The following is a 24,500-nucleotide window of genomic DNA, read 5'->3' on the forward strand; positions in this document are numbered from 1 at the left end:
TTATGTAACTTTTTTGCTGCTTTAATGACTTTCCTGTACAGTTTTGTGTAACAGGTGACATACTGTTTCAAAGCTGGATTCAGCCTGGCTGATTTACTTAGCTTTCTAAGTCGCTCTCCAGATTTCCATATTCCCTGTGTTACCCAAGTATTAGGCTTGCTTTTTATTTAAATTTTCTTAAGAGGGAATGCAATTTCAGAGTTATGTTTATAACAAGTTAAAAATGACTCAAATTTCATATTCACGGTGTTGAGTTTGTCTAAATCCCAGTCTGAGTTTTTTTACTAAATAATTAAAAACCCTAATAGTGTCCTCATTGATACATCTTCTGTAGATATATTTCTTATGCATTCTAGAATTTGTGCCCAGTTCATTATTTATATAGAGTTTTATTGTTTTGTGGTCCAAGAACTCTGTGTCAGTTACTTCAATAACATGATCTAGCTTTTGCAAGTCAAAAAATATTTGATCTATTATTGTTTCAGAGTGTTTTCCATATCTAGTGCATTCATATACAGATGGTGCTAAATTTTGTGAACATAACAAATTGTTTAGTTTTGATACTTTTTGACAGTTCATTTTAAAGTTTACATTGAAATCACAAAGTACAATAATGCTCTATGTAAAATGTCTTAATTCACTAAAAAGTCTTTCAACACTGTCTAAAAACGTCATTAAGTTCCCTGATGGGGAACGATATATGCACACAATAATTATTTTTGGTTCTATAAGTTTGCACATACATTATAACATTCCTTCTGTTACTGGTGTCAAAGGAGCACATTTGAATATTCCAGTGTCCTAGTTCTAATGGGCGTTAGTAAGAGATATTCATACCACATGAAATATAATTCATGTGCAGGAGTGTGCAATGTATTAAATTTACTTTAAATATTATTTTATCTGTGCCTTTAATAGCTTCTTCCTGATTACTTTCAGTTAGCTCAAAACAAGAATCAGTATTGTATGTGTTTCAAGCAGTGTGATAAATGTCCAGTAAGTTTCGTGTTAATTCAACTACTTCTTGGAAAACTATGAGAATAATTAAATCATGGAATGACTTCTCATTAGTGAAATAATTAAATCTCTTTATTAAAATCTCATATAAAGTATAGTATGAAACCCATCTATAAGCAGTGAATTAAGACATACACTAATAATTAATAAACACGTATCCATTTAACAACTTTCACAAACATTTTGGAATGTATAATGTTGTCTGGAACGATTGAGCATCTCAGGGGGGTTTCTGGTTTAATTCTCAGTTCAGATTGCAGAATAGCCTTTTTACTGAGAATATCTTGTGTCAAGTCACAAACTGCTCAGTAAAATAAGCAGTAAATTAAGACATACACTAATAATCAATAGACACTTATCCATTTCACATTTAATAACTTTCACTAACATTTTGGAATGTATAATGTGGTCTGGAATGATTGAGCATCTGTGTGTGTGTGTGTGTGTGTGTGTGTGTGTGTGTGTGTGCCCAGTAAAATGTTTGAATAGAAGAATATGACCAACTGAAATGGTCTCTGAAGTCTGCGCAAATCACAGTACTATTTTGAAGATATTTGATGTATTCCTGGCTTCAATATTGGATGCACTACTACTATTATTTACGTGTAATACTGTACTTCTACATCATATATCGATAAAAGAGAAATAATTATTTTTGCTGAAAATGGTAGTATCATAGGCTAGTTCTTAACAAATTTACCAACAGAAGAAACAGCAGTCGAAGTTTTACTAAATCATCAATTGATTTTCTGTAAATGGACTATTGTGTATTTTGGAAAAAATAAGTTGTTCTGGTTCTTAACAGAACAGGAAGTATCTTGAAAAATAACAGTAAGAGGTAATAGTAATGCAGTATTAAGTAAAACAGAATATTCACTATTGCTGTGTGCACATTACTGATGAGATTTTGAAACCTTTTATTTATTTACTCATCCAGTGATCATCTCTCAATGATGTAGGATTTGTAATAATAAGATAATGAAAATAAATGAGTTCAGTATATGCATATAGAATATGTAAGTATGTTTTTATGAAGATAGGACAGGTGGTTGACCACACCCTTCTTATAAGTTTCAGTTCGGCAACTTTTGCTCTGTGTGCAACCTTTAATTTTGCTACTCAAAATGTCTGAAAGTTTACTTTGCATATTTACACTTGTGTAAGTCATATAAAATAATATTTTAGGGCAGTTCTATAACTCAGCCTAAGTAAGTGTCACCTCAGGGGTTGATACTTATGTTATAGAAAGAACCCAATTCACATTTAACTCCAGTTTTTGTAAGCAGCCTATGTGTATGTTCAGCATAGTGTGACAATTTTTGTCTTCTACGAGCTACCAGTAATAGGACAGTTAATTAAACTAAAAGCTACACTGCCAATACCGGATCAAATTGTCAACAAATTTTCAAATATATGGATATAATCTTAATTAACAACATGTTTCCTGTACCTAATCTCAAAAAAGATAGTTTATACTGCCAGTTTGTCAGTATTCGCACTCATAACGGTGTACCACATGCCAAACGTTCTGGATGTTTTGTGATAATGACTTCAAAAACAGTAACTTCAAGAGATCACTTCAAAAACCATAACACCAAGTGATCAAACTTTACACCCGATCTTTTAGCTCGTGCTGTTATCATAGCAAATGCCACAAGTTTCACATGTCAGATCCATATATTCATTGCTCTGTGAGCAGCACCATCAACAGCATGGAGTGGAGTTGAGCAATGCTTTTAACTTGTAATGTGTTGCAACTAAAGCATTAAGTGTATGGTGATACTCCCATCTGATGATGAAAATCGTTTATCAATAATTAAATAGTACACAACCTGTGGCTGTGTTGGGTTCATTAATGATGTTATATTTTGAGTGAACTGTAAAAGAGAGGTGCGGCTGGAAACATATTCCTTGGAGCTAATGACACTGAGTAGTATCTTTATAGGAATTGCTCCCATAACTCAACAAGCAATCAACAATGGATATGTGCTTTGTAAGAGATTTTACTCCGAATACCACCTGATCTCCCATTTCAAAGGAATTGAAAAGTAGGCATTCAGATTCTGCAGATTTATCTCACTGTGCAAAGAATGAGTTGGTACTTTCTGAAACCTGCCTTAAACAACAAACTCACAAAATCAAACACAGAAACATAAATTACCAAGCCATTTTTAATGTGAATTTGCTGTTATGCACAGGAAAACTCAAAACTGTAATAAACCTTCTAAAGGAGAAAAATGTAATGATTACAGCATTGCAGGAAACAAGATTTACTGATGAACATCCCTTAAGTTCAGAAGGATGCAGGGTATTGAAGGGAAACCATAATAAAATGAGTTATGAAGAATGTATTCCAGTTGGGATCAGGTTGCATCATAAACAACAACAACATATTAAACTCAATTATAGAATTTAAATTAATTAATGAAAGACTTTCCATAGTAATATTTAAATCATCCAACAAAATTTACACTGTTTTGAATACACATGTGCCTACAACTGAGAAAAACAGAACACAGAAAGATCAAATAGAAATTGTTGAACAAACTGTGTCAAATGCCCTAAATCACAGTCCATCAAAAAAACACAGTATTACTGCTTGGTGACTTTACTGTACAAGTTGGCAAAGAGTGTCAGCACAGATTCGGTAGTAGGAAAATTTCGTGGACGTAAAAGAGCCAGTGCAAATAAAGAAGACTCCTAAGCCTGTACTATCAGCATAATCTAGTAATAAAATTTACATTCTTCAAAAAACTTCCTAGAAAAGAATCCAATTTGCAATGAAAAACAAATTGATCATGTTGCTGTAAGTAGATACTCTGCAGTCGAGGTACTCAGTGTAAAAGTTGGTAAGAGTGCCAGTTTAGATTCAGACATTACCTATCTATTATTAAATTCAAAGTTAGACCAACATTTAGAAAAAAGAACCAATACGAATTTTACATACAGAAGTTATATAGAGAAAATGATTACAAAATGTATTTGTAAAAAAGAATACATAAATGTTGGGAACTGTGTCGAAAAGATATTATTCAGACTGAAGGAAAAACTGTTCCTCTAAAAAAAAAAAAAAAAAAAAAAAAAAAAAAAAAAAAAAAAATGGAAACACATCTGGCGGAGTGATGATATTGTGATGAATTAATTATAATGATAATGAGCTTGGAACATCTTGAACACAAATAAAAATAATAACAGGGCAAATTTTGTAGAAGCAAGGAAACGTTCTTCAAAACGTCTCAAAAAGAACAGAGTACAACACAGAAAAGATCAAAACATCAGTTGAGCCATATTTTATTCAGAACAACACAAAGGACTTTTATGAAACATTCAAAAATAATTCAAAGAAGTAAACACCACCAAGCTAACAGTTTATGGATCCAAAAACACATAAGGCTGCATACAATAACACTAAGAACTGCACAATTCTTGGGAACTACATCACTGAACAAAACAATTTTCATCCACCAAAAGAAGTACTCCATTTTGATGACGTCACCCAGATACAGTCAGACTCAAAGCCATAACAGTAGAGGAAACGAGAGAAGTTGTAAGAAAAGAAAAAAAAAAAGGAAGAAAGAAAGAAAGACGACTTAGAAATAATAAAGCAATGGGAGAAGACTACAGTTGTCGAACTGTGACAATATTATTCTATGTCTAACAGAAATCATTAATGAAATTTGGACAAAAAACAGCTTACCATGAGAATGCACATCAGCATTAGTTCACCCACTACATAAAAGAAGAAGGGAAAAAAACTTATCCTGGCAAATATAGAGGAATCTCCTTCTTGCCAGTGACTTATAAGATCCCGTTCATGGCATTTTTTCAACAGTGCATTAGAGAAAGTATAGAGAAGAATGGAGGAAATCCATCATTACTAAGGTTGTTTTTCGGGACAAGGTGTGCAGACTGTTGTTTGGGTATTAGAACCTATGTGTACTTAATTCGATGGAACCAGATTGCACAAAACCACCCTGGAACAATTGGCATTAGCTTTAATATGGGAAAAAAACAGAAATTTTTTTAGAATTCCGGGAATTTTTTATTTGGGGGGGGGACAACACTTTAAGTTGCAAAGGAAATGTGCCATATACAACAACAAAACACAGTGGTCATACAAGCGTCTGCCAACAGCAAAATGTATCAACTGCTGTAGGAAGACAATGGAATGCTTCATAACAACAAATTGCCGCCTCCGATAAGTGTGACATCACAACTGTTTACATTAGATTTGTTTGAGCAGTTGCAAGCTCATGCGCTTGTTCAGTTGAATCAGTTGAGTTGCGTAGAGTAGTGCCCTCTCCCATATTTGGCTACAGGAATGTGGCAGCTAGCTGTAAAATCTTGTTTCACAAAGCGCCTAGCACCAAGTGCACATTGGTGTATTGATTATTCATTTGATATTGAAATGCATCCCTGTTGGTTATTGAACATTTTTAACACATTTTAAGTTGATTTCTGAATGAATCATAAGTTGATTTTTGAGTAATGTGGGTGATGTCTCTGCTAGGGGAACACCAGTCGCATATAGAAATAAACTTCCCTGCAGACAGAAGGGGATGGGCTTATAAGAGCTGAGCAGAATAAGTCGAACGGGTGAATGCCAATCACTGTTTTTGTGGTTGACTGGGCTTGCAAATCATCAGTATTGTTACAATTACTAGCTTATTCCATAGATCCAGGCTACCAGAGTGAAAATAAACAACTAACAGGAATAACAGGTAAAGAAAGATTACATATTATCTTCTCAGTGTATCCAGAAAATGAAATTTTGACAGAAAATTTTGACCAGATCGCTACACTATAAGTCCAGTTAATGACATTTCATTTTTTCATGTAGCAAAATGTTCGAGGAACTTTGATGAGGTAATAGATTCTCTCCCAGAAAGGAAAGCGAGCCATGTAAAGCTGTAGCAAGATTAGAGAGAATAAATGCTAGATCATAAGGATTGAAGAAATGTGTGCTGTCTTGCTTGGCTCTTGTCTTTACTGGTTTTGTGTATCCTACATTTAATTTTATGTCACACAAACAGAAAGTTATTAGCTAATAAGCAATAAAGAGTACAAATTATCTGAAGATCTGTTTTTCTCCTGGTTACAAATAATCACATATTTTTTATGTATCTGACTCTTCAGAAAGATGTGCAATACAAAATGATTTTCGAAAAGTCGATTTTTCAAAATTTTTGGCGTCCTACCTCAAACACTTGAGGGCGGGATCGCTACTATCTAGTATTGCACCGGTTAGGAAATAATGTAGATCCAGGGCTGAGCACAGAGCAGTCTGAGTTGTAGTGGGGAGGTGGGTAGTCTCCATGTGGCCCATGTTTACATTCAGTGATTTTGCAGTTTCCTCTTTGTTTATTGTTCTCATGTCAAATAAAAACAAAGCGGATTTCTGTGGCCAGGAGCTATCAGGTGAATTAAAATACATTCACATAATTACAGAAGGCTAAAACGTGCTATTAGTTACAAATTTGATTTTATTTCCTCCTTTCTGACAGTCAAGCATTAATCGCCTCGCAGAACAATGAAGTTATTTTAGAAATTTGCCTTTTATTAATTATTTCCACTGAGGCAGTCAATTTATTTGAAGTGAAGTGTTTAATTCCACACTGTTGGCTAGTTTTAACTGTTTGCTACATTTCAAGTGCACTTTTACATCTTGTAGAACGTATGGTATTATACCAGAATAAAGAACCAAACATGAGATAATACACTACTGGTACTCCAAGAAAATTTCCATCCGGATCTGGACATACGAATGTGTACTTTAAGCCGAATTATGCATTTTAGTATGGTTTACGAAATTCCAATACTCTTGGAGTATCCTCTAATGTCTTGTTTCTTTTATGACATTATGTAAGAACTTTTAATGTTTTACATGTACGAACATACACGCTTCCTGCTTCATCGCAGCTGCCCAAGCGCGGTGATGCCTGTTAATGTGGCACTGCTGAAACGAACCTGTTTCCAACAAGTTGCGGGGAAAAATTGTGAATGGTTGTTTGAAAAGTGTTACTTCCAAAGTAAATTTCCTTTTATGCAAGATGAACTATGTGCAAGAATGTACCGTGAATTTCTTAAACCACAGAGCATTTGGCTCTTGTTTAAAAATCAACTCGTTGAGGATGACCATTTAGAAGAACTTTGAACCCAGAAGATCGGACATTTAAGTGGTTTAAGTGGTCATTAAAAATTTTACTGGCACATTTGTGTGATGTAAAACAAAACAAAAAAAAAGGAACAACATTATATGTGAAAGCTTATCGTCTCTTGCAGCTTATTAGTCTTCGAGACTAATACTATATGTGAAAGCTTTTCTTTTGTTGTAGCAATGCTATGTATTTAATTTATACCATTAACTTTTCCTATTTGTGTGTTTGCACTACTTAACAGTGATGTTGCTATTGGCTGACTACATCATGTGTCCTATGCTTTGAATAACTGCTGTCATCGGCTGATGAGATCACGTGACATGAACTATGACTGGTGCACAAAATCGCATTGCAACCTTGATTTCAATGCTTCGGAAAGTAAGATGTGGTGTTTGTTGCGATTAGAATTTATACTTTCGTAATACAAAAATATGCAGCGTACATATTGCTGCACATCAAACATCCTTCCAAAACGTGTTTTTTTCCCCGAGTTTTGTTTTCTAAAGTGCCGTGAAATTCTATGTCAGTGTATAAAACCATAACATAACCATTCAAAAGATTAATAAGTTTCCAGGTCTGAGGAAAAGTATACTGTCACTTAAAATGGAAAAAGTGTATTTTCACCCAGGAGGAAGGGTATTTTTAACTGGGAAATCTGGGAAAAATCTGGCAATTTTTTTTTTACCTTGTCTGCGTATACACCTTGTTGATCACACCCACAGGAGATGGCAAGAAATACACAGCTTGTTCTGTTGTTCTGAGCTTGCAATTTCAAATCACATAATATGCAGGGAACAAACATTAGAGTTATCTAGTAACTATACACAAACTCCACTACATGCATGGAAAATACAAAATATCATCGTCATCATCATCGTCTTACTTCCAAGGATTAACCTGTTCCAATCTTCACGATATTTTTGAATTTTTTCACTTATGCTGGCAATATTTAATTCTGTTCTAATATCTTTGTTTCTAATCATATATCTTCTTGTGCAGCTCTTCACCTTAGCAACCCCATCTCTGCTGTTTGATTTTGTTTTCTTTATTGATTTTTATTTATTTCTTTATTTCTGTGGTAACCCAGTAGCTTAGCTTTCACTTCTGAAGAATTGGAACTGCCATTACTTTATAGAATTTCGTGATGGTTTCTTTTTGTACTTTATGGCCCAATGTTCTGCTAATGGTACCACAGAGAGCTTGGAATTTGTGTATTTTATTTTCAATATCAGGATCCAAATCAAAACTTATAGCACAGCTTAAATAAGAGATTTGAAACACTTATTGTAAAACTGAATTATTGAAAACAGTTTTTGATCTGACTGGATATTTTCCTCTGAATGCCATTTTTTTTATGTTACTAGAAATTTTAAAGTTGTACTGCTTGCAGAAATTTGTTTCATTGGTATACTGATATTTGAAGGTCATCTTCACTCTTTTGAATAATAACGATGTCATCAGCAAACAAAGGTATATCCAGGTATTCCTCACTCGTTACCGTAATTCCTTTGTTTAACTTATATTTCCATTTGCGAAGAATGAAGTCAACGTAGATACTAAAAAGGATAGGTTTAAAAATATGATGTCTACAAAATATGAAAAGCATAATCAAAGAATAACAAAACCAAAACATGTTTGTATAAATCACAATGCCTTTGGTGTCTGGCACCTTTGAAGGATGAAGGAAATCTGGAAGCAACAAAAATTAAATTTAAAAAAAATTAAAATTGCTTTAACATCATGCAAATAAATAAATAATAAAATATATTTATTTATTAATTTGTACTTCAACATTCTTTAGTGAATTATTACAACAAATCATTCTGATACATGTGTAATAATCATAGAGAGAATTAACAAACTGTATGAAAATGCTACGCACTATTATAGCTAAAGAATTATTGAATGTAAAGGACACTGCTGAGATGAGTGACTCCTTTTGAAACCCAGAGTTTGTATAAACATTTATGCAGTGACTGTGGGCAGATAATTTGAAACAGAGTGATATCTAATGACCTTGGACCAGTAGTCTTGGAATGTAGCCTTCGAATATAACAACAATTTTGTCACCAGAAATAGATCACATTGTTTAATTTATCACAGCTGCCTAGAATGATATGTACATATTGACATCTGATTCACTAATAAGCATACACACCCAGTATTTATCTGTCAGACACTATTTCCTCTCTCTCACATATCTCAGTCCTGCATTTTGCACATTTGACGAGCTTAGTGTACAGGATTTTTCAAGAATTTAAGTGCAGCTATTTTTTAAATTGTGTTGAAGTGGATCATCTACTTTCAACACCTCTTTATGATTTGATAATTGATATTGTATTTGTGTGATTATATTTATATAATTTTTAGTGCACCTTTATAATAGTTACAAATTTTCTTTGTGTAAAAACTTATGGCCTGATTTTTGTGCTTTTTCTCTGTTCTTGCATTGAGAATTGCAGAAATATTCTAAAATTTCAGGTGAAGATTATTTCTGTGCATTTGGATGGAAAACTTGTGGTAGCAGGTGTTGACGGAATTATTCCAGTACGTCGTGCTCCTGGAAACTGTCACTTCAACTTTGTCCAGGAACTGAAGCTCTCTGGCAGCCCTGTTGCAGAGCCTGTAGATGCAGACCTTGAAGAATACAGCAACACAAAAGATCAACATGACTCTCCACTTTTGTCATCATTTGAGTTTGATGCAGAGTGTCAGGATCGTGGAGCAATGAGCTGTGATAGGAGAAATGAAAATAATGCTACTTTGGAGTCATTAAACAGTGATTATCCATTGAACAGTGCAGCAAGTGATAGTGCTCTAAGTAACATGTCACAGTTACCATGCAGTGATTCAGAGCTGAACAAAGTAAAACATGAGGAAAATGGATTGAGGTTATTACCTCCTCCAGTGTCAATTAGGTACAGTGACAACAGTGATTTAGGTGATGAGGAATATGAAGCCCCTGTGATGCCAGAAGGTTTTGTGTTCCAGCTTTTAATTTTGTCAACTTGGGGTGACATGTATTATGTCGGACTGAATGGTCTAGAACTATATGATGAATATGGGAAAAAAATAAGGCTGACTGAAAATAGTAAGTTAGTAACATTACTATTTCAAAAAGATAATTTAACAAAAAGTGAAAATGTATTAACACATAGACATATATTGCAGACTGACAAATTACAATTAAAAAATTAAATAATAACACAATGTTATATGAAATTGTACATACTTGTGCAATCAAATTGTACTTAGTTGCTTCCATATTTCAAAAGAAATAAGAATAATAACAATCACTGATATCTACAGTTCTATTTACAACGCAACTGTAGGTTTTCCAGCCCCTGCATTGAATTGTCAAAGAGCCTGTATATGTCTCTGAGGTTATTCACACCAAAAGCAAAAATGTTACACCAACTAATTTAAGCTGTTATTTTTGGCACGCACACCCAGTGTCACTTGTAGATATTATCCATTCATGTTTCTGTACCTGTCAATACCAGTTCACAAATCAGGCAGAATAGTATTGTACAGAGAAGATTTAGTAAGCAGGTCCCACTCGTGAGGTTTCTTCTTAGGCAACATCTCCTTCCATATTTTTGTAGCACCCTACTTTGCCTGAGATTTTTTTGCATGATAGAAGAATGCTGATTTGAGTTGGTGACTTTCAAACATATCTTTATTAATCAAAATACCCATTCAGTTTGTTTTATGTTATGATTCCTGCAATCTTTTTAGGAATTGTGAATGACTTATGACTTGCAGAAACTGTCTGCTATTAATTGGACAGGTAAGAAATCTACTCACCAAGTGGCAGTAGGAAAATACAAGTATAAAAGGTATTACAGTTTGCAATCTTTCAGAGCCAGTGGCTCCTTCTTCTTCACATTCTGTCCACTAAGTCTCCTCTGACCTCGGTTTCTGGGCGACTTCTCTGCACTCTACCCCTTTTCATAAATCTCACCATTCATTTTCCTTCACCCCTGATACTACTCCTTCAGCCAGAAAAAGAAACCACTGGCTCCGAAAGCTTGCAAACTGTAATACATTTTATATGTGTGTTCTCCTGCCACCAGTTGGTGAGTAGGTTTTTTATCCATTCATTTACATTATATTTACAAAAAAAGTGATTTTTATACTAGCACAGGAAATAAGAAGAGTTCAGTGTCTACATTGGTCCACAGTCATACTTAATTACATGAATGTAGAATAAAATACAAATAATTTATGACACTGAGGAGTCGTGGAGCAACGTAATCCAAGTAGAGACCATGAGCTAAGTCCAAGCTGTATAGCTGTGTTTTGCATCATAGAAACAGTACAGTATGTCTTGTAGGTAGGCAGTGTGCAGGTATAGTACTATAAGTGACTGTTACTGCCGTAGCAGCCCTATGTTATTTGTGATATGAGGTGATTGGCCATGCCCATGTAACATAGTGAGGCTTATGATGCCCTTTCCTAATCCTTGCACAGTGGCTCGCTGGCTCCTGGGAGTGATCATCTCCAGCTGTGTGGATATCTCTGGTGGTGCATTATCAATAGCTCTGAGAAGTACCAAATCTCTTTCCTCACTACCCCTACCCCCACCAACACTGAGTGCCATCTAGAGAGCTGAGGAGTGAGGTATTTCTGCCCAAAGCCTGACAGCAATGAGCTGGCATAGGTAGGGCAGTCTGATATGATTTCCTCGGTGTAGAATATGTCATCACTCATGCTACTTTGTGGTGAAGTACCGTTGTCCATCTAGATGTTCTCCAGATAGAAGACATCCACCAATGCTGCTTGGAGATGAGGCATACATGTGCCCTGCATCACTGCCCTTCATCTTCCAATCCAATTTGAGACAGGTGGTGGACCTTGGGATGGGACACAGTGGAATGGTCCTGGATATGGCCTCTGTTAAAGGGTGCGATGCTGGCTCAAGTGGGAGCCGCAGGTCCAGTTGTTAGCGTGTGAGCTCCAGAGCCTTACAATGTTGTGATAGGGTGTGTACATTCTGGGACAAATGGGAAATCTGGGAAAAACCCGGGAATTTTTTAGAATTCCAATAATTTTCCATTGTTTTAGTTTCCAGTTAAATTTTTGTAATTTTGACTAGTAAGAACTGATACCCTAACAAAAGGAAATGCACACACAAATGTCTGCTAACAGCAAAATGTGGCAAAGGCATTAGGATGAAGACTATGCCGTACTTCGTAACTACAAACTGCTTCCAGTGAGTGTGACGTCACAACTGTTTAGCTTAGGTTCATCTGAGCAGTTATCACCGGCTCCTGCACTTGCGCACTTGAGTAGCATATGAGCTTTTGTAAACCCTCATTGTCTGTTTTTTAAAGGCTTTGTCACTACTACTGTGGAGGCTGAGCTTGTAAGATCATGAAACAGATTCTGGTGCAGTATACTGCTAAGACAATTTCTCCCTGCTACCATTATGCAGCTGTGCCCCTGGATCAGGTAATAGGATAGGAGAACAAAGGTGCTACAACACTCCAACAAATTAGTAACAAAGACACACAAATGATTTAAGAGGGTTTACTTATCTTTGTGACTTCTCGAATAATAAATTCTGCAACACATGATGTAATATAACACAAAAACACACTCAATGACTATTTGCAAATAATTGTAGGTAAACGTCACAGTACACAGTAAATGCAATTTACAACAACTGTCTCTTCAGTAAACAACGTTGTCTGCCTAAGTCCTGCAGGATGATTAAACCAAGTAAGAAAGGGCTGCTCTTGTATCTTCTGAGTAGACTTCAGTCCATTGTCGTCCGATCATTGGCGGATTTACTTGGCTGGCAATTGGCCAAGGTGAAGTCAATGTCTTCATCCTCAGCGCCACCTGTGGCACTGGTGGAATCCATGCAGGGGTCAGTCTGTATGGAATTTGGAACAGCTCGCATCTTTGCACCTGTGGTGCTTTTGCCCTGGCTGTGTGTTTTTCAGACGACACAGCATGAGCAGTACTTTCTCCCATTTCTGGCTACTTGAGGGGTGGCTGTTAGTTGTATCAGCAGTAGCAACAAACTGCCAGATGCTACCCAGGAAAATTTTTATGGCGCCCAAAGCTACCAGATTTGTGCATGTGCAGAGCAATGTGAGTTGTAGTTGGGTAATCTCCACATTACGTGTGTTTACATTTAGCGATTTTGCTGTTTCTTCTTTGTTTACAGCTCTCACATCAAATGGAAACAAAACAGATTTCTGTGGCCGGGAAGTGTAAAGTGAATTAAAATACATTCATATAATTACAGAAGGCTAAAATATGTAATTTGTTTATTTTCTGATTTTATATCCATATTTTTCGCAGTCAAGCATTAATCACCTTGTAGAACAATGAAGTTAGTTTTGATGGTTTTCTAAAGAAATTTGACTTTTATTAATCTTCTCTGCAGAGGCAGTCAATTTATGTGAAACAAAGTGTTTCATTTCACACTGTTGGCTAGTTTCAACAGTTTGTTGAATTTCCAATGCATGTTATCATCTTCTGGCATGTGTGGCATTATGCCATAATAAAGAATCAAACATGAGATAATACAATATTGGTACACAAAGAAAATTTGCATCCTGAAACAAACACTGAAAAGCTTAAAATCAGTTTTGGGTGTACTTTATTGTGAATCTGGACATGTGAATGTGCTCTTTAAGCCAAATTATGCATTTTAGTATAATTTACGAAATCCCGACACTCATGGAGTATCCTCTGATGTTGTGTTTCTTTTAATGCTATGTACATGATGTGTCTAAAAAGTTCGGTGAATGCTATCAGACAACAAACAAAACAAAAGATACAAACAAATGATCTTTATTGCCTTCAAAATAGTCGCCACCCGCTTCAACACACTTTTGACAATGTTCGTACAACTTCTGGAATCTATCAGCAAAGGCTTCCTGTGGAATTGACTGCAGAACGGCTGTCACACAATTTTTGATGGCGTTCACCTTTCATGGCCACCTTCAAGTGGGGAAACAGGAAGAAGTCCACAGGAGCCAAATCAGGGGAGTACGGAGGATGTTCAAGAACAGTTACTGTCTTCTGTGCCAGTAATTGGCACACATTGATTTCACAGTGTGCAGCGGCATTGTCGTGGTGTAGCATCCATTCTCCAGTCTTGTGCAACTCTGGCCAAACCCACCAGATACATTGTAGCAATTGGTTCGAAACGGACTGGTAAAATGCAGCATTGATGGCTTGACCTACAGGAACAAATTCCTTGTGGATGGTGCCGTTGTTGTCAAAGAAGGCGATCAACAGTGTTTTCACCTTGTATTTTTGCAGACGGCCTTTTCTTGGTTACGAGGAAGACGGTGAACACCATACATTGAATGCCATTTTGATTCCGGATTGAACTGGTAGCACCAGGTTTCATCCCCCGTGACGATGGTGTTCAGAAGCAATGTGTCCTGATCACACATGGAAATGAGATCGTCAGCAGTTTCCATCTGTTTTGCTTTCTGCTCGTCTGTGAGCTTGTGCAGCGCAAATCGGGAGCAGATCTGCTTACCTCACTGATGCCCAGTTCCTCCACAACCAGTCTAAGAGTCTGTATCCAATCTTGTGCCAGCATTTGTCACAGTTTCTTGATCTTTTCTGGGGTTCTGGCTGTTGATGGCGTACATGAATGTGGCTCATCCTCAGTTGTTTCCTTCCCTTCACGTAAGTGTTTAAACCATTTGTAAACACATTTTCTGCTCACAGCTTCCCTCCTGTACACCTGCACTTCCATGTTTCTCTGTTGCAGTCTTCCCCAATTTGTAGCAGAACTTGTTATTTACACATTGCTCCACGGCACTGTGACACTTCCTCTCTCAGTGTCTATCTTCAACTGGTTGCAGACTGTTTATACAGCCAGTCACATGCAGTGCATGCTGCATATCAATTCTTCTAAAGTCTCTGAAGATCTTGCGCATGCACACACACACGTGCCAAGTTGTCGTTCAGATATGACACCATTCTACGAACTTTTTAGACACACCACATACGTACGAACATATGGGCTTCCTATGTAATCGTAGCTGCACACAATTAGTAATGCTCATATCCTGGTGCTCACTGGCAACTACTAAAACAAGCCTATTTCTAACAGATCACAGGAAAATCCAGCATTACTTTCAAAGTAAGTTTCCTTTTATGCAAGATAAATTACTTTACATGTGATATTGTGCGATGAATTTCTTAAATCACAGAGCATTTGACTCTCATTTAAAACTTAACACTTTGAGGACCAGCCACTTAGAAGAATTTTGTGTCCATAAAATCAGACCTTTTTGTCATTGTTTAAAATTTTACTGGCACATTTATGTGATGTATCTTAAAGCGTAATACTTGCAAAAAGAACAATATTATATGTTAAAGCTTAATTTTGTCTTGTAGCTTATTAATCTTCAAGGCCAATACAGTGCAAATTTGTAGACAGTTGTTGACACAGTTCTGATAGTATTAGAATATAGGCACAGTTCACAGGAGACAGAAGTCTCATCACTCCCCAACCATTGACATTGGTAGTGTCACAGTGACTAGGTAGCACAATGACATTGCTCTGACAGGAACTTTCTGCAAGTGGACAGAATCTGACCTTAAACAGAACTGCCCTTCTGGCCTCTAGTGATGGTAGTTCAGGTTAGAGGCACAGTGGTGCTGCCTCAGAACTATGGGAGGCTTGGCTTCTTCTTAGCATCACATTTGCACCTCATGATATCACATTGTGCAGTATCTCTGTGGTTGTTAATACTTCTTGCGCTACTCTTGACACTCGACAGTGCCATGGCATGATGGTGTGGGGGGAGGATGAATCACCAAAACAACTGTGGAGGTAAGTGCCAAAACTTTGTTTGGCAACTAGCACCCACCCACAACCCGGTATCCACCCAACACTTGGCTGTAAACACTGACTTTGAAGCCAACCACAGGCTGTGCTTGGTTGGCAGAGACAGACATTCCATCAGGCGGGTCTGAGGAGATGAAGGCTGGGGCATCTGGCCAAGCAGTTGGGCATGATGCTGTTACTGGTTATGTTATGGGCTGCCAGCACGTTTGCAAAGCTGGTGGCAGCACCAGGTCAACTTCCATGGGCATCTCCTGCTGCAGTTTTGACTGTGCTGCAGGAGGCAACGTCTGCTGTGGCTGCTGCATGCCCTGGCTGTGTGCTGGATCTGTGAACAGAAAGCGGGCGGTGGAAATGTCCTGAGTGGATTGGTCAAAGCTGGTTCCAATGCTGCCTGTGCAACTCTGTCAGACCGTGTATGACCTAAGTGGAATAGGACGACACCTCAGGCACCACACCCCATTCCCATCTGTGACCCCTGTCAACACACAAACTAAAACTGGTTCCTGAGACTGAAACTGTGACTCAGAAGAAGGGAAATAGAGTCTGTGTGGCAGACTTAGCAAATGGAGCAGAGTCCTATTGCATCGACCTTCAGGACTTCTACTGGTGAATTAACACCTTTGAGCTGGGAGCAATACGATGACAGGAAAACTTTCAAAGCCTGGTCCGTTGTGTGGGTGGCCCGCAACTTGTCCATTTGTAATTGGAAGGTCCTAATGAAGCGTTCGGCTTTATCATTCGACTGTGGATGAAAGGGCGCTGTAAGGACATGCTGAATACCATTGTCTGCACGAAACTGTTCAAACTTACAAGACATGAACTGCGGCCCATTATCCAACATTATCACCTCGGGTAAGCCTTCAGTGCAGAAGATCATCGTAAGAGCTGACGCTGTTCTGACTGATGTGGTAGACTTCATTGGAACAACAAAGGGAAACTTGCTGTATGCATCGACAACCACTAGTGAGCGTATGTTCCAGTATGGCCCGGCAATCTCTATGTGCAGACATTGCCAAAGTCCATCAGGATGTTACCACCCAAAGTACCACTTTACAGTAGCCAATTGATACTTTGCACACATTGAACAGTCTGAAGTCATGGCCTCTATTTGTGCACATATTCCTGGCCATGTACAGTGGCACCTTGCCAACTGATTTGTGTGGACAATACCCCAATGCCCTTGGTGCAACAGCCAAAGAACTTCCCACTGGAGGGAGTGAGGGACCATGACTTTTACATTGCCATTTTCAGTGTGCATCAGGAGGACACCCATCTGTACAGAGATGGCATGCTGATGAGCGAAGTAGTGACAAGCAACTGGGTAGCGGGTCTCCTTTCAGGTTCCACAGCCACCCATGACAAACAAACTTGAGCACCATCTACAGCACCGGGTCCAATGCCATTTCATGTGCCACACAATGGAAGGTGACCAGAAAATCTTCAAAAAGCTGGATTTCTTCTGAATCAGTGTGATGAGAGGAATCAAACAGAGCATCAGAGCCAATGAGGTGTCTTGACAGGAGGTTGGTGGTGGAGTGTTTGGTACTGGGCTGATGTGACAATTCGTACTGGTAATTGAACAAGAGAAGCACTCACCATTGTAACTTCTGTGTTGTACATGCTAGAATGGGCTGGAAGGACCTGAACAGAGCTGTCAGTGGTCTGTGGTCTCTTAACTAGAGAATAGCAGCAACTGTATAGGTATTGGTAGAAATGTGTGACCCCATAAATAATATTTAATACATCATTTTCAAGTTGGCTGTAGTTGCATTGGCCCTAGGTCAGTGTCTTTGACACAAACACAGTGGCCTGTCATTGAAACCCTACACCACACCACTGCCATAAGAAGAGACATCTACTGCAAGAATGACAGGCTTGCTGGGGTTCAAGAGGACTTCACACCTATCACTTAGTAGTCTTTCAGCTGCTGGAAAATGCTCTGACATTTGGCTGACCATAAGAATTGAATGCTGGCACAACCAGTGTAGAGTCTGCAATTTGAGCAGCATTTGGAATAAAATGGATGTAATAGGTTAGCACAGCTTGCAATTGTGATACATTTGTTGGCACAGGTAAGCTACAATGACCAGTAAGTGCAACTGTGATGTATGAATGCCATGTAAGCATTAATCACATGGCAAAGATACTCAATTTCAATGAGAAGAAGGAACACGTTGAATGGTTGCATGTCAGTTCCCACTTTGGACAACACTTGAAACAGTGCCTCAAAATTTTGTAACTGTTCTGCTGGCATATGACCAGAGACAACTATATTATCTAAATAAAACATTCGAAACTCCAGGGAGTAATATCAGCAGTGTAGGAAAAGACAGATGCTTCTTTCTGTAAAGAAGATTCCGCCCCGAGATGCTGGAGTAGGCAGTTTTGTGTGCATGAGTTTTACTTGCTTGTGTTTATGGATGGAGTTTGTCTGTCTTTTACTGATGAAGGCTGTGGCCAAAAGCTTATGTAAGTGTCTTCTAATGAGCCTGTGTGCATCTTAACGTGTCTACTTTATGGTAAGTAGAAATATGTCTTCTACGTTGTTGATATCATCTAAATAGTTGGAACCAGAGGTTACTTACAAGGTCAGTTGTTCAAGGTAACTTCTTGAAAATAGCTGGTGTGGAAGTACTACCAAATGGTAATTGCTGAAACTGGATTAATCCCTTGTGTGTGTTGATCACAGAAATCTTCTCTTATTCTTCATCTAAAAGCAGTTGCAGGTAGGGTTCCTGGAGATCAGTTTTTGAAAAGAAATGACCATGACCTAATTTGCCCTTCAGATCATCAGGGTGGGGCATTGGACAAAGAATCAACAGAAGTTTGTGGGTCGATGGTTGATTTAAAGTCTGCTCAGGGACTCAGCCCACCCATTGGTTTAGTAAGGACTACCAGGGGTGATGCTGATATGCTGGCCGACACTGGTTTGTTGCATTGTCCTGCAAGTCTGCAGCATCCCACTCCTGTATGCATGAGGGACAGGACAGACATTAAAAAACTTGGCCTGCACATTGTCTTTCATTGTCACGTGGGCCTCGAACCCTTGTGCTTTTGTCTAAACTACCATGGAACAGAGAACTGTTCTAGTCACATAATGTATTAATATTGGCCATAAAGCTAGATGAATTCATTTATAACACCTTCCTTTGAATTGACCATTTGAAAACGTCAAAGCTATCTATGCCAAAAATGTGAGTAGACTTGTGAGACCACCACACGTGATATAACAGTGTTTTAGTAGTACCATGGAATGTGGCTGGTAATCTGCACACTTCAAGCACAGGAATAGATTGTCCTCTGTATGCTGACAACAAGTTATGTGGTTGGTGAAGCTGTGGAGTACATAACCATTAATATGTAGTGTGGTTGAGCAGCATAATAGTAGCACCAGTATCTAACTGTAAATTAACACACTTGTTAAACGCACGCAACTGAACACACAAATTATTGGATTGCCGATTGATAAGTTCAGAGTTTGTGTCCTGGCAATCTGACAACAGGATCAGTGTAATGTTGTGCAGCAGACACAATATACACCTCAATAGACATTAGAATCATTGTCTGGCATGGAATGTGAAAGCTGCTTAACAACATCTGTACTTAAACATACCAATTACACATGGCCTTGTTTGCCACTTGGCTTTGCGGCATGGGCACTGTGCCCTATCATGTGTTTGAAAGCAACATGAGTAGGACTTTCACAATTGTGCAGGCTGCACCAGGACCTGACAGTGCGACTGGTTTGCACATGACTTAGACGGTGGGTGATATCTGATCTGACCTGAGCAGAAGAGGGAGGGAGGGGGGGGGGGGGGGGGCAGGGGCAGGTTGGCTCCTGAACAGTCTTACTCTTGACAACAGGTATTACAGGTGCTTGAAAATCATGCTTAGTTACACTGACCATGCCCTGTGACTCAATAATTGGCAATATTGTGCTGAGGTCAGGGTCTTGATGCTATAGTATGGCAGCACGAATATGGGAATCAGACACAGTCTGAGCAATCACATCTCTCATCATAATGTCATTGTTAACTTAACCCACATGGAAACTGAAAGCGGCATTGTCTGGTAAGGCTGTGAAGTTCTGTTACCCACTGTTTGTAGGACTGTCCTGGCTACTGTTTTAATCTGTAAAACTTATAATTACCAGCCGCTATATGCACTTGTGATTTAAAATGACTTTACAGTTTGTCAAATAGCTCTTCATAGGAGGTCTCATGAGGTTGGCAATCTGAAATCTGTTTCACAGAGCCTATGGTGAAGAGAAAATGGTAAATATGCTGGTTATTTGGATTGGATTGTTTGGGGGAAGAGACCAAACAGCGAGATCATCGGTTTCATCGGATTAGGGAAGGATGGGGAAGGAAGTCGGCCATGCCCTTTCAAAGGAACCATCCCAGCATTTGCCTGGAGCGATTTAGGGAAACCACGGAAAACCTAAATCATGATGGCCGGACATGGGATTGAACCGTCGTCCTCCCGAATGCGAGTCCATTGTGCTACCACTGTGCCACCTTGCTCGGTAATATGCTGGTTACCTATTACACCATAAGTGTTGAAATGCAACATCATTTGTGCAACATAATCAGCCCAGTCTTTGCTTTACCCCAGAATCTCCCTGAATTTAGGCATTTACAAACTGTTTGTTGAGTTATTTCCAATTGAACAGGCTGGGACAGCAGCTGTGGTGCTGCTACAATTCCTGGAGTGTTGTAGTAACTGTTGAATCCTTTGTTTCTGTGATTGTGTAGCTTGCATTAAAGACACATCTAGAAGAGATGCCTTGAACACTCAATATAACAACACACACACACACACACACACACACACACACACACACACACACACACACACAGAAAAATATCACTGCTGCAAGAGAGGGTGTGTTACACATTATGTCACAATGAGCTAATTGTGAGCTGCATCCTCGCCATGACTTTACGTGTTGTTTCTGGCTTCTTAGACACTAAGGTGGCTAGTAATAAACAGTTAATTAGAATACTCAGAATAAGTAATACTTTATTAATTGCAACAAAACTTATCTTTACCCACCAGGCTTAACTGTAGCACTTAAACTGCACACATGTACTTGGGGTTCAGAACATACTACATGAGCCATGATTACTGAGTGAAAAATTGAGACACGTTCAGAATGGCTGTACTGTAACTTCACTACACTCACTAGAAAACACAAGTTTGTAGACACTTGTTGACACACCGAGTGAGGTGGCGCAGTGGTTAGCACACTGGACTCGCATTCGGGAGGACGACGGTTCAATCCCGTCTCCAGCCATCCTGATTTAGGTTTTCCATGATTTCCCTAAAATCGTTTCAGGCAAATGCCGGGATGGTTCCTTTGAAAAGGGCACGGCCGATTTCCTTCCCCATCCTTCCCTAACCCGAGCTTGCACTCCGTCTCTAATGACCTCGTTGTCGACGGGACGTTAAACAACACTAACCTAACCTAACTTGTTGACACAGATCCGATAGCATTGGCACGTAGGCACAGTTCACAGGAGGTGGAAGTATCTTTACTCCCCAAAGGTTGACATGGACTGTGTCACAGCGAGTAGGCAGCACAATGATGTTACTCCAACAGAAACTTCCTGGAAGTGGACAGTATCCGAACTCGAACAGGACTGCCCTCCTGGCCTCTGGTTATGCTATTTCAGGGCAGAGGGCCTTGGAGGTACGGGAGGCATAGCCTCTTCTTAGTACCTCATTGGCAACTTGTGATAGCGCTTTGCTCTGCAGTATCTCTGTGGTGGTCCATATTTCGTGCACAGCCTCTGATACTCAATGACATTGCAAAATAAATATGTAGACATGAAAAATAAAGAAGTAGAATGTTAATAATGTTTATATTATTTAAAAAGCTTTTAGAGTTTTCACATAGAAATTTTTGGAGGCATTACTTTTCAGCATGCACTTGTAGCAAATATAGGGACAAACAGTTCAAGAGAAAATCACAGCAGTATGTATAAAAATATCTCTCATCAAAATGCAGTCATGTGAAAATCACCAACTTCTCTTTCTGAAATTAAGAAAATTGTATATTCTCTCAAAAATAAAAGATCATCTGAATTTGATGGAGTTTCCATCAGAGTACTAAAGATTTGTTCCCATGTAATAAGCCCTATCTTATCTGAAATATGTAATGCACCACTTACTCATGGCATTTTTCCAGAGAGATTAAAATATGCCATTGTTAAACCCCTCTATCAGGAAGGTGATACGAGACTTCTTAATAACTACTGACCTGTTTCACTGCTGATGTCATTTCCCACATTTTTTGAGAAGGTGGTGTTTTCTAGAATAGTCTCCTACATGAGCAACAATTGTATCCTCATTAAATCACAGTTTGGGTTGCAGAAGAGTTGCCCTGCTGAGAATGCCATTTACACATGCACTCACCAAATATTAGAAGTATTAAATAAAAAAATACATCTGTTTGGTATTTTCTGTGGCCTAAAGCATTTGACTGTGTGAACCACAGTATCCTTCTAGATAAAATGTGGTTTAATGTGAGTGTTAATGTAACCTACCTATGGACACTATCATATTTAACCAAAAGAATGCAAAAACTTGTACTTAGTAATGCAACAAATGTAATCAGGGAACGTCTCGCCATTATTCCCCATACACGTAAATGATCAACCATCTAGTACTCAACAAGCAGAATTAGTTCTTTTGTGGATGATACTAGTATTGTAATCAGTCCCTACAGTAACAGAAGAAATGGTAGGCAATGTTCTTAACAGACATTGACTAATTTTTGAGAAATGATGCCACTCTCAATTTTAAGAAGACGAAACATATTCATTTCTGCATGTCTAGAGGCACTACACCAGTGCCAAGTGTAACATGTGGCGAGGGAATAATAAATAAGGTGTTCATATTGAAGATAATTTAAACTGGAAAATGCATATTTTCGCACTTCTAAAATAATTTAGTGCATCCTCATTTGCACTTATAATATTTGCAAATCTTGAGGAGAAACGAATCAGTAAGGCGACATATTTTGCATATTTTCATTCAGTAATGTCATACAGAATAATGTTGTGGGGTAAATCATTTTTAGGAAAGAAAGCCTTCATTGCTGTAAAAATAATATGTGGTACTCACCATCATCTCGTAGATGTCTGTTTAAGGAATTAGACATCCTGGCTACAGCTTCATAGTATATTTCTTTCTTAATAAAATTTGTTGTAAATAACCCACTACAGTTCTGCAATTCAAAAGGAACAATGAGTCACATAATTACATCACCAGAAAGAACAATCACGTTCATTACTTCACATTAAAATTGTCTTAAGCAGAAAAAAGGGGTGCATAATGCTGCAACTAAAACCCAGTGATATAAAATGTCTGGCAGACGGCAAAATACAATTTGAAAACAAACTGAAAGTTCCTCCTTGACAACTCCTAATCTGTGGAAGAATTTCTATTATTATAAGGTGTAAAAGAGGGTAGACAGGAATTATTAACTAACAACTGTGTTTCCCTTTCATAATTCACACCTATACATGCTCAGTATGTAGCCATATTTGTGATGTGATTGTAAAATGACTTGTTCCACATCATTACAATTCGTCATGCAAATGATCCATAGAACATGAAACTAACTAACTAATGCTTTGTCAATTTACCATTCAAACAGTTCATCATGTTAATAACTATTAGGTAGCTCCTGTAGCTACCATAATTATTAAAGTCCAACCTCTCAATAACTCACGGAAATATTACAAGTTTCCCAGTGGCTAACTTGTGTGAAGTTACTGCAAGTCCCTCCTGCTGTAACTCTTAGAAATATTACAAGTTGATGAACTTGTCTTGTAAAACTTCTAAGTTTTCACTGCTGATGTGTGAGACTTTTGCAAGTCCCCAAATTTGTACTTAGGAACATTTCACAAACCTGAAACTTCCTGGCAGATTAAAACTGTGTGCCGGACCGAGACTCGAACACAGTTTTAATCTGCCAGGAAGTTTCATATCAGTGCACACTCCACTGCAGAGTGAAAATCTCATTCTGGATTTCACAAACACTTAAAGTTTGCAATTCACTATTCACCCATCGATACACACATCTGCTGTGTACCAAGTCTTCAAATTGATGGATCCCATTCAGGATGGAGACCAACTATTTATGCACTCAGACTGTAATGAATTACAAAAAATATGTTTCCCATATATCTAAGGTGGCAGGGGTAAAATACAGGGAGCGAAAGGCTATTTACAATTTGTACAGAAACCAGATGGCAGTTATAAGATTCGAGGGACATGAAAGGGAAGCAGTGGTTGGGAAGGGAGTGAGACAGGGCTGTAGTCTATCCCCGATGTTATTCAATCTGTATATTGAACAAGCAGTGAAGGAAACAAAAGAAAAATTCGGAGTAGGTATTAAAGTCCATGGAGAAGAAATAAAAAGTTTGAGGTTCGCCGATGACATCGTAATTCTGTCAGAGACAGCAAAGGACTTGGAAGAGCAG

The 24,500-nt window shown here is 38.2% G+C and overlaps 1 protein-coding gene across 1 annotated transcript in view; it reads left to right on the top strand.

Annotated features, from left to right (window-relative positions):
- The window catches only part of LOC126281215 (katanin-interacting protein-like), a 288,539-nt gene that overhangs the window by 223,362 nt on the left and 40,677 nt on the right, over window positions 1-24,500 (top strand). Inside the window, exon 11 of the mRNA XM_049979962.1 lies at window positions 9,657-10,266. Within this exon, the coding sequence (XP_049835919.1) occupies window positions 9,657-10,266 (610 nt within the window). The remainder of the gene's footprint in view (window positions 1-9,656; window positions 10,267-24,500) is intronic.

This window comes from Schistocerca gregaria, chromosome 7 (assembly GCF_023897955.1).
Source record: "Schistocerca gregaria isolate iqSchGreg1 chromosome 7, iqSchGreg1.2, whole genome shotgun sequence".
Taxonomy (NCBI): domain Eukaryota; kingdom Metazoa; phylum Arthropoda; class Insecta; order Orthoptera; family Acrididae; genus Schistocerca; species Schistocerca gregaria.